This window comes from Merops nubicus, unplaced genomic scaffold (assembly GCF_000691845.1).
Source record: "Merops nubicus isolate BGI_N331 unplaced genomic scaffold, ASM69184v1 scaffold26249, whole genome shotgun sequence".
Classification (NCBI taxonomy): domain Eukaryota; kingdom Metazoa; phylum Chordata; class Aves; order Coraciiformes; family Meropidae; genus Merops; species Merops nubicus.
In genome coordinates, this window is record NW_008629380.1 from 18,860 (window position 1) to 30,463 (window position 11,604).

General features: G+C 39.0%; 1 protein-coding gene across 2 annotated transcripts in view; it reads left to right on the forward strand.

Annotated features, from left to right (window-relative positions):
- ECT2 (epithelial cell transforming 2) overlaps positions 1–9,470 on the forward strand; it is a 25,938-nt gene extending 16,468 nt beyond the window's left edge. For both annotated transcript variants that reach the window (XM_008946983.1, XM_008946982.1), the window contains 6 exons: positions 1–20; positions 1,249–1,387; positions 2,888–3,042; positions 4,772–4,879; positions 6,001–6,147; positions 9,381–9,470. In XM_008946983.1, coding sequence (XP_008945231.1) covers positions 1–20; positions 1,249–1,387; positions 2,888–3,042; positions 4,772–4,879; positions 6,001–6,147; positions 9,381–9,470 — 659 coding nt within the window. The remainder of the gene's footprint in view (positions 21–1,248; positions 1,388–2,887; positions 3,043–4,771; positions 4,880–6,000; positions 6,148–9,380) is intronic.
- The last annotated feature ends 2,134 nt before the right edge of the window (positions 9,471–11,604 follow it).

The following is an 11,604-nucleotide window of genomic DNA, read 5'->3' on the forward strand; positions in this document are numbered from 1 at the left end:
TGTTCAATGATTGCTTAGAGGTAAGATGACTATATAAGTACATTTGATGAAGTGAATTATAAAAGGCTTGACACTAAATAGGAATATAAACAAGTAAAATTAAAAAGCTTTGAAGCCAAATTCTCAGTCACGGAAAGCTGATAGCTTGATGCATGCTGATGTTGCCTTTCCATTAGCTATTGTATAAACCAATGCAAGTAGGTAGTCACTTCTGGATGGTTGAGAGGTGTTAGTGTAGTCTTCAGTGTCCTGCAGCCAGATCACAAGTTTAAAAGTAAGTAAAGAAATCAAAGTTTATCTGAGTAGCACTTTGAGTAGTACCAATGAATGGAAAAAAAAAAGTGCTGGAGTCCTTGGCTCAGCAGGAGCCTTTTAAAGCTTAGTTATATTTAATGGGGCTAAACAGTGGGTCTGTGGGGTAGATATCCTGCATTTAGGCTACACAAAAAAAAAAATAAAAATAAAAAACCACAACCCCAAAAAAAAACCAACAACACAAAACCCCACGTATTAAATACCTTAGACTGACAGTATGTCAGGAAGAACAAGAAGGGAAAACTAATCTTATTGGGGTTTTGAGACTTTTTTGTGGAGATGCTGAGGTTATAAAGGATACTTTAAGTACTTGTTACTGTCTGCAGAGGTAAAGAACATTGTCTTCATAGAAGACCAACTCTAAAATAATCCAGAATTAGTGCTGTCTTAGTGACAAAAGTTATTCTTTTGATGAGTTAATGAGCTCTTCCTGGAGTTAAGTTAACCCAGCCTCATTACTTCTTGGAAAGAAAATGAAAACACTTTTATTAAAGCTTCTTGGTTTCTCTCTTGTACAAGATGCAAACAGCTGAAGATACCTTAATTAAAAACCATGTAAGATACCTATGTGATAATGTGAAGTAAAAAGTAATGTCACTTTAGAATTGAGTTCTGTAATGCAAAATTACTTCCCCTCTGGATTTTTTAAAAATTTTATTTTTGAGGTGAGTGTATTGATGCTAGTTAACAAGTATTGCTGGGCCACTTAAACTGTAAACAGTGACTAGTGAAATAAGTGAGTTCCTTAGAGATTCATGTGGTAAATAGAGTAAAATAGTCTTTTTATTTTTTTGTTCTTTTATTTTTAGAATTTTTCTGTAGCAAGGCTTTCTGTACCTTCCTGTATACCAGAAAGTAAAAGACTAGAAGAGAAACAACACAGTGGCTATAGACCTTCTAACTTTAACCTCTTTGTCTTCTATCTAATTGCAGATCGCGAGGAAACGGCATAAAGTTATTGGTGCTTTCAAGAGCCCACATGGGCACATAAGGCCGCCTGCATCTCTCAAGCATGTTGTCCTCATGCCTCTCTCCCAGATCAAGAAAGTCCTAGACATCAGGGAGACAGAAGGTCTGTATGTTCTGAAGTGCTGTGGTAGCTAATGAAAACTAGTTTAATGTATAACGAATGAAAGTCTGCTGTTGTGGGATAGGATGCCAAGGTGTTGCATTGGTATGTTGGTGACTTTAGTATAAGCTTCTCTTTGAAGCTCTGTAGGAGCTTGAGGATTCCTTTCATTGACACCTTTTGGCTTTTCAAGAACTGCTGAAGCATGCTGAATTTGGCATAACTGTTAGATGGCATTAACATAAGCTAACCAAATGGCAGTGTGAATTAAACAGAGGAATACACCTGATAGCCACAGATCTGCATTTCCAAAACTAACCCCCAGACTTCAGTCCAGAGCATTAAGTATGCTTCACTGTTGCTGTGAAACTAAATCTTTATTTAATTCTGTTTAGAATCTTAGAAGAAAGGTTTAGGTGATTGTAATTTCTGTGGCTCCTTTGGCATACTGAAACTGTAGGGGTTCTACTGAAGGAACGCATTGCTACAGCAGCAGAGCTCGTGGTACAATACTATTCCAGCCTTGATGGTGACTTCTGAAACAGTCTAGTCAGACCGCTTTCTAAGTCTGTGCCCTAGGAAGATAGGATATTTCACTGTAGATGATGGTATGCATGTCATACTCATTCTGCTTTTTCTGAACCACCTGAACATAGAAACAGAATAAAAAAAAAATAGAAATGGCAAAGAGGGTGGGTAGTAATTGTGATGTCTATGTGATTTTTTTAAAAGGTACTGTAGGGTTTCTCTTAAGAAATATCTTTAAATTACTGTGCGATGCTTAAGCTTACTTTGGGACTTGGGTGATGGGAGCCATTTGTAAGTAAACAGTTTCATATTTGCTGAGAATCTTAGTATGCAGTTCTTGGGAGAAGTCAGTTATACCCTCTTATATGCACCTTCTCATAGGACTGCTTTTCTACTGCTGCTTTTTTGAATTGGCAATGGGTTGGGTTTTCTTTCTGTCGACTGTCTTTAGCATGCTTCAGCGGTGTCTGCTATAAAGGAGTATCAGCAGTGGATTAATTCTCTGCTATCAAGTGAGCAGCACTGTCAAGTTCAAACAGTAAAGCTGTTGTAACTTGACTATTTTAATGTCATATATAGTACTGATGTTTTTGTTGCTTTTTCACTGCTCTGCAAAATAGGGTAAGCATTTTCCTTGTTCTCTGTTGATGAAGTGTTGGACATATCATTACTTTATGAGCTAGAGAATGAAATTGATATTTACTGCTGTAACCAGTAACAACTGACTAGTCTGCAAATGATGGGGTGACTGAACTGCTGCATGGACAGCTGTTTGCAGCCACTTGGTGAAGGATGGGAACAGAACTCAGTGCTCCTGCAAATGATACCATGGCTATCATGTAAAGAAAGATAAAATCCCTGCACCTAGTCATTGTTCCTAACTCTAGCTTCCTGGCAGATGGAGGGTGAACTCTTGAATTCCATGAAAAATGATTGTTCTTAACTCTGCCTTTTTTTTTTTTTTTTATAAACTAGATTGCCATAAAGCTTTTGCCTTAGTTGTGCGGCCACCTACAGAACTCAACAACAAGCTACTCAGCTTCCAGATGACAACTGAAGAACCTCCTAAAGAAGATTGGTTGAAGATATTGTGTCGGCATGTGGCTAACACCATTTGTAAAGCAGATGCAGTAAGTACTCTGGAATCTTGTTGCTGACTGAAAATATTTCTCTTTGGCTTGAAGCACATGAAGCTAAAGAATTTGCTAATAGTGGACATGCTTGAGGTGAAGTAGAGCAGAAAACATTTGTGCTAGCCCATCTGCAAGTGAGTGGTTAAAAGGTGGAAAAGGAAGCAGACTAGAAGTTTGCATCTACAGAAGCTAATGAGTACTTAAAAATCAAGAACCATGCCCTTCCCCAATCACAAATTAGTTATGAATAATTTAAACTCTGGACTGCAGATATAAAAAAAAGTAGTCTTCATCTTCTTTCACAGCTACGTTTCAATTTATAGTCCCAGCATTATGAACCGTGTGTTTTGGTTTAACTCTGTGTTGGACTGAATTATTTGTTCTATACATTATCTGCATGGGGACCCTAAAGTAAAAGTCACGAAGCATCTTCCTCCTACAGATAGAAGCCTTCAACCTTAAAACAAGGAAATAAAGGAGGCACTGACCTCCTTAAAATTTAGAAGTCCAACTTGTAGGCTGTCCACAGCCAGAAAACTGCTAATTTGAAGAGTGGATCCTCTCCAATTAGGGCAAGAGACTTTCATCTCACGTTTTAATTGTGTAAGAGTGCATACGTCAGTCATTCAAATTTGCTGAGAGCATGTGCGGTACATGGAGGTGAAACACCTTTAGGCTATCAATATTCTATGTTCTACTTTATAAACTTACTGTGTAATACTTGGTTGTCTCTAATTTTCTAAAGACATGCTTGTTTCAGGAGAGGTAGTTAAGTAATCAAAATAGCATCTTTATTTTCCTTGGCTTGTTGTTTAGGGACTTATTCATAAGAAACTTGGCTTTGTGCTTTTCCTTCCCTTTTAGGTATTGAGTAGGAAAAGTACTGATTCAGAAGCGTTAATGTACTTTACTCTGTCTGTCACCTATCTTCAGTCTCTTGTAACGTATAGCATAAAGGGATGGAAAAAAGTTGGGTTTTTTAATAGAAATTAAATCTTTGTGTAATAAATGTATCATTCCCTCTTGCCCCAGGACGTTCAGAATCATATGCTGACAACTTGTAACTTCCTATGCTGAATCCCATAAGCTATAATTTCTGTAGCTATGACTTGGTACCAACTATACGATACCTTTTTCTTGCTGATTTAGATATCAATCTGAGCTTCAGTTTAAGCACATTTCCCTTTTTCCCTGGTTTTCAAGAACCCTGTAGCATCATGTGAGAATCAGACACCATTGGCTTTGCCACATGGTGGCAGTGAAGGCTTTAACTACTATTAGACACTAGGAATAGCCTTACAGCTTGCTGTCTAGTGTCCTTATGATTTTTCTTTTCAAAACTTGTTACAGGTAAAGTCTTTTCTCAAAATAAAACCTCCAAACAATGACAAAAAACATCCACCCAGCAACTTTCCACTCCTGTGTGTGCCCCCTCCCAAGTTTTGTAGGTATCTAGTCAGAGGTTGATTTTCACATGCCAGAATTTAAGAGGAAAAAAAAAAAAAACCACCACCCAAACACTACTACAAAACTTATGGCTGTTCTGAAACATCTTTTTGAACTTAAGCTGAAGGACTTTAGTCTTAATGTTTGACAGCTGGAGCTATCAAGATTTCGCTTGTAGAGTTTTTAAATGCTCTTCTAAATCTGACCAAATGACCTGGAGAATTATATTTTGACAAGTGCTGATGTTTTTGACCATTAGTAAGACTATTCTTGTCCATAGGAAAATCTCATTTATACTGCTGATCCTGATTCTGTTGAAGTAAATACTAAAGATATGGACAGTACTCTAAGCAGAGCATCCAGGGCAATAAAGAAAACATCAAAAAAGGTAAGATACTCTGAAGATAAGGCTTTACAGTAAAGCCCATTTTAGTTGAGGAATTGTGCTAGTATTTCTGTTTCAGGTGTTTTGTGGGACTTAGAGTAGTGACAGGAAAAACTTAATCTGAACTAAAACTCTAAGTATAAGCTCCTTAAAGAAAGAAGGTGGGGGGGGTCTTTGAGGTTTTGACTGAGTAGTTTTGGAGTGTCTGTATATAGTTTTCAGTACTATGGTCATAAGTATTATGTAGTCATTTCTGAGTCTGTTAAGGAACTTACTCAGTTTAATATTCTGAATCTTTTACAAAAAAACCCCAACCTTCAGCTGTAACTGGTTTAGCATATTGAATGGAGTTCTAAAGCCACATGCAATTATCGAACTCCAAGTACCTTCAAAAGCAGGATGGGTGTAGAGTACATGTGGCCTGGTAGTAAAATCGACTTTGAAACAGTGAGGAAGTAGGAGCTGAATGTTGGTGTCTACCTGTGGACACTGTCCTCGGTGTGTGGCCCACCTGCTCTCAGCTGATGGACTGGACTATTCTGCCAAGAAGACCTGGCTAGGAGGCAGGAGAACGCTCCTGGCTGCTCTGTCATGTTGGCTATGCACTGGGTTTAGTTCTGCTGAAGTCTGTGGTGTGGGAGAAGGGCTGACAGAGAATAACGCAGCAAGGAGGAATCTGGTCCCCACTCTCAGCAGCCTCGCAGCAGGAGTGGTATGTTCAAGATGATGATGCTGTTTCTTGGAGAAAACTGTAGAGGCTGCTGTAGTTTGCAAGCTGATGAAGACTAAATTGAGAGCAAGTTAAAGGAGGGGTCCTGATTTGGCTAGAACCAAGGGAGATGGGGAAGTCTAGTTGATCAGACCCTATTTTGACTTCTCTCTGAATCCCAACCCTGCCATCTCCCTCCTTGTCCTTGTATTTGGACAGAGTGGGGTGAAGAAGAGCTGGGATGGTGAGGACCTTAGAAAGTCGGTTCACCCTGTGGGTGTCTCGTGAGTTTTGACACAGTCCTATGAACTTTTGATACACGCCCTGCAGAGGTTCAAAATTTGAACAGTAGCCTGTGTAGTAGTAGTTAGAGGCTGATGTTTGTCAGAATGTAACTGCTTGTCAAACTCCTCAGGTTACAAGAGCATTTTCTTTCTCAAAAACACCCAAGAGAGCCCTTCGAAGGGCTTTGATGTCACACAGTGCGACAGAAGGAAGAAGCCCCAACTCGGCTACCGAGGGTTACGCAGGCAGCCGCCTGACCGGCACCTCATCGCTAGCAGTAAGTGACCTGGCTCTGTAAGGAGAGAGAAGGAACCTTCTCCAGATAAGTTACTTCCATGTCTGATGCTGATCTTAGCAATTTAAAGATCCATGGTGGAGAAGTTTACCTAACTCATGTGTTATTTTCTGAGCAAGAGTTGTTCAATGAGTTTTACTTGTTGAAAATGCAGGAAAAATCTGTAGGTACTAGGAACTGGGAGTTGCTTTGTGCCATTTACAAGTGAGAGGGGAAAAAACACAACAGCCTCTTTTGCCAGAACTGGAATATGTATCCTCTTGTGAGTGAGAAACTTCAAACACAACTATCGTATGTTTTTTCATGCTTTTGAATTTGGGCAACTGAATGTGGTGTACAACCCTGAATAGTACAGCGAGAGTATCAGTGAAAGCAGTGAGGTGATTGACATCCTGTGAAACAAACTGAGAAGGAAGGGTAGAGAAACATAGATGCTGCAGGCTGAGAGTTTTAAAAAGGTGAGGGAAATCTCTTCTCTAGCCATGTTTAAGAAAACTGCATACTCCTTTGCTATGCCTGGCTCCCTATTGCAGCTTTTTTCTGCTACGTTAGGTCAAACTCAGTTTCCTAGGACAGTCTAGTAAAGCGGACAAGATTTGGAGGAATTTTTTCATCATCTTCACTTCTGTTCTAGTGTTTGAGTAAGTCAGTACGCTGAGTAAACATCTGCTTTCAAGTCTGTAGTTTGTAGGACAGAAGGCCAAGTACAGGATTTCTTGTGTATCTTGCTACTACTACCTGAAATGTCAGTATCTTAATATAGAGATAATTCAGTATGTTTGAGTGGCTATTATATTGTACAACATAAAGATATTGCCCTACTCTCCCACATGAGGTAGGCATGAGAAAATATGGATTAATAAGGGAGGAAGTATAACAGTGGACTCCCTTGCTTCAGAGGAAATAAATCTACCAGTGTGGCTATACTCCAGTTCTCTCTATAGATTTTCTTCCTTCAAATATGATTGCTCCAAGAATTGTTTTTGAATTCTAATGTCCTGTCTTCATTTTGATACAGCACTGTATCTTTCTCATGAAAATACAAGTCATGTGCTCTGTGCACTATCCCATACAAAAATATTTTTTTCTGAAAAATGATAATAACTTACAGTAGTAAAAAGTATTTTCGTATTTCAGATTCTTCCCACAGTTCTTGGACCTCTAAGGTGGTAAGCTGCAACTTGGCAGCAGATTATACATTGTGTCATGTCATGGTAGCTTTTTTTTTTTCTTTAACCAATCCCACACACCACTGAACTTGCACAGAATCCTTTTGATTGAATCGTAAAGTTGAAGGGAAAAAGAGGGGTTTGGATTCCAGCCCCTCAAGCTGGGATACAAGTGTAGTTTTTGGGTAGGAAACGAAAGCTGCAGGAAAACTGAGTCCATTGAGAGAGTCAAAGCTGTTATTCAGACGTATTGTTTTAATTAAATAAAATCCTGGCCTGTGTGCTTTATGTGTGGATTTTTTGGTTTAGAAAAACTAGAGAGTAAAAATATCAATAAAGCTTGGATGCTTCGGCTTTTTCGTGTTTGAACTAACTCTTGAACCCCTTCCTAATTGTAGGTTGCTTGTTCCTCTTCTACGTGCAACCTAAATGGATCTGTCAAATGTGCTGTTCATGTTCATCGCTCCAGTTCTGTTGATTTGAGCTCTCAAAATTCCAGGCCTCAACCTCCTCAACCTCTGCTGTGTCCTGGCTTTCCAAATACTTGTCTTTCAGATGCTGTAGAAGAAAAAATTTCTTCCAATTTGGAAAGCTTAAATGGTCATGGCTTGGACAGATCATGTCCCATCCCTATTATTATTACCACTTGTGATGATGCTGGAGATGATAATCTGTGTGGTGCTGAAAGTCTATAGGTCAAATCCTGACTGTTAATGGGCATCTTGCAAGAAGTGAGCAAAAAATATTGATTCCTCTAAACTAAGACAGCACAGAACAACTATGTAAAACCATAGAATCCACCAAGTGTTTTAAGTGGTGTTGGGTTTTAATTTGACTTGTCCTAATGCATGGGGTTGGAGTCCACACTCACATGTGGTGTAGTTCTCTCTCTCATTCTGGGTGAAACGTTAATTCTTTAACAAATCCTTTAACTACATCTTTTTTGTGTTTTTTCTTAATTTCTATATAATTGAATTATTTGTTTCTGTTCAAACATCCGTCTGAAGACTTTTAGTAACTTGGTTGCAGGGAAGTCTGGAAAACCTTATTTTACCTGTGGTTTTAAGGTTTTGTTCTCCTATCTGCAAATGGAAAAAGTATCTTGTATAAAATACTTTTGCATCTAAGAAGAGCTTCTATAAGAAGAGCATTTTAGGATTTAATTTTCAAATATTGCCTATGACTGCAAACAGAAGACATGCTATAAGCAGACATGAGATTTCATAGTGAAGTGGTAGATCCTTACCTGCTCAAAATATCCATATTTAAAAATCTTGGAGCATGCAGGTGCAGCAAGCTGTCGAACTACCCTGACCTGTTTATATGCTGGAAAAGCTTGGCTGTGCTGAAGTGCAACAGAAGATGGCTTGTGAAAGTATCTTGAGGTCCAGTGTGAAAAGAATATAAAATCTTTGCTGATCCAAAGAGGTTAACTTTTGGTGCTACGTATTGATATGTTGTTTTCACTGTAATTTTTACATCCTAGAAGTAGCCTGTGGTGCCAGGACCAGAAAAGTCAGCTTTTTGCCCAGTTTGTGCCCATCCATGTACTGCTGAAGCAAGCTTTGACAAGTCATTGTGATGTCTGTTGCCTTTGGTAGCCAAGAAGCCTAATTCAGGGTCTAATTTGGGACTGAAAGCTGGTAAAAATACAGAAAGTGACAGGACCTGTGGGGAGCTCATTTTTGCTCAGATATTATCATAATGCATCTTGTCTCCAATTTGGAGGGAGATGATTATTGCAAAAAGTGTGATGCAAGATATATATGATAATACCTGGTTAACAGCTACTCTTCAAAAAGATATTTTTGCATTCTGAATCTCTCAAAGCTAGTACCAAGGAAAGAGTTGGCTTCTGCATTTTTAAAATGTGTTCTACTGGTTTGGTGCTGTTAAACTTTTCTGCTCAAAATCTAGAAGTGCTGAATCATTAATCTTAAAAGCTGACAATGTTTTATTCCTCACACTACCTATCGATGCTGAGAATTACTACTGCACTATTGACAGTGGCTAATAAATGATCAAAACTTTTTTTCCTTCCAACAGGGTGTTCCTTCTCCTTCCTTGGTCAGTCTTCCCTCAGTCTTTGAAAAAAGGAGTCATACGCTAAGTCGGTCAACAACCCACTTGATATGAAGCAGATGTAAAATACAGTGCTGGATTGTAATGACTGACAAGCAGCTGGCTGTTCAAACGACCTGTTACTGACATTAATGGTACCTTAGTCATTAGCACTTAGCAATGATTAGCAAAATGTTAGATAACACTAAGTTAATCACAAGGGGTTTCACTTGTATTGAAGCAGATCAGCTAATCAGTGGAATAAGTAACTTGCTCTTCATTTAAGACGCAGTATCCCCTTGCACAAATTCATTTTCTCACCAACATAATGGAAGCATTTTCTTCTGTGGAAATTGCCCCCTCCAGGCAATAAACTAGTTGGTCAGATTGGGAACTGAAGATGATGTTCACAGAACTTGCTGCTGGTTGGATGACTCTGACGCTTGCCTCATCCATCAATTGGCAGAGCACTCGAAGTCTGAAATAGCTCGTTTCTTCAATGGAGATTCATTATGAAGTACCTGACCTTTCAAGTGCAACGGTTAACCTGTTGTACAGCTGCTTATTCCAGATATTTTATAAAATGTAGTTGTTTATAAAGAAATAGAATTGAGTTTCTGTGATTACAGTCTTCTGCAGGCTCACTGTATCCCAGTGGTACATTACCTGCGTGTAGGTTAAAGGCTATGACTGGCTTTGACTGCCAAAATAGATGAACTGAATTCTTAGAATTTCTTTGAAGTGGAAGTCTGTGGAAAATAATTACACTCCCTTTTAGTAGGACTGTTAAATGCCCCCAAACCCCCCACCTTCCTCCAAGTGTACTTGGTTAACAAATCATTATTTAATGCATGGGCTTATTGGTGTGACACTAACCTGAAAGCCCAGTTTTGGTGTGTAAAATTTCAGGTGTAGTTCTCCCAAGGCTTTTACCCAGCTTCCTCATGTATCTGTCTGTCTTCAAAGCTGTATGTCCACTTCTCTCACCTCTGTCTGGACAGTTAGTGTGATGCAATGCTATCTCAGGAACTATCTAAGTATGCTTCTGCATTTCATTAGCAGTTAAGCTGTCTGCATTAGCAAGAATTTTCAACTCCTGATTTCTTTTTAACCACCAGTGTCTTTTGTCTAAATGTAAGTAGTGATGCTTCTGAATATATTAAACCTAACTGGTTTTTATATCTGTTTTTGCCAATCCAAGCAATGTAAATAAACTGTTTAAAATAACACTGCTTCTGGCTTTGCTGAATAGGCTTTTATGAGAGTCTACTTTGTCTTTTCACATAAAGAGCTTGGTGTTGGGCTCCAGCCTACAACTGTACTTGGATGAGCTATTCAGCTAGTCCTCATAGGATATATGGCTTTGTAGGCCTGAATCTGCCAGAACCATACACTTTTTTTTTTTTTTTCTCCTTAACATAGTCACCTTTCTCCCCTCTTCCCCTTGACATATGTATCCATGGGCATTTTGTCCTTATCCATTCAAAATAAACATCTGACCTGAATATGCACTGGCACTTATACAATGGACAATACAATAAATATTATGCTAAAAAATCAACAATTTTGGGTTTCTTTTTTGTTATTTTTGGAAGGACAACTCCATGCAAACTTGGAATAATATCAGCCTATCATTATTCCTCTGGTCTTCCTTAGTTCCCATATTATTTGTCTAGCTTCACTCGCACTCAAAACCAATTGGAGCTCTTGTGCTTACTGTGGTGCCTTGTCTTGTCCTTGCCCCTCCTGCACAGCTCTCCTGTTGCTAAATAAATGGAAGATTATTGCTCAGAGGGCTGCGTCCTACTGCTCTTCAGATGTTGCATGTCACTTTCTAATGGAGGATCAAGTTCTGCTCAATCTTGCTAACTTGAAGAAAGAAGACAGAGGAAGACTATGACCTGCTTCCAGTGGGACTTTGCCTGTTCCTGGCAGCTCAGTCTCCTTGTACTTAAATGACTGTTTTAAAGCAGACAACGTGTTCAGTATTTTGGCTCCTGCTCCTTGACTACCCTCTAAGGTGCTGTCCTTTAGCAGCAGGTAATTGAAGGCACATGTGGTCCTAAACTGGTATGAGGATACTTGTGTCACTGGGTGTCAGGATTGTACTGGAGCCCTTAACTGCTTTTGGGATAGTGACTCAGAACCAGAAATTTTTCAGTGAGAAGTGAAACCAGTGAGATTAGCAACTGATGTCATTTACCTGGAC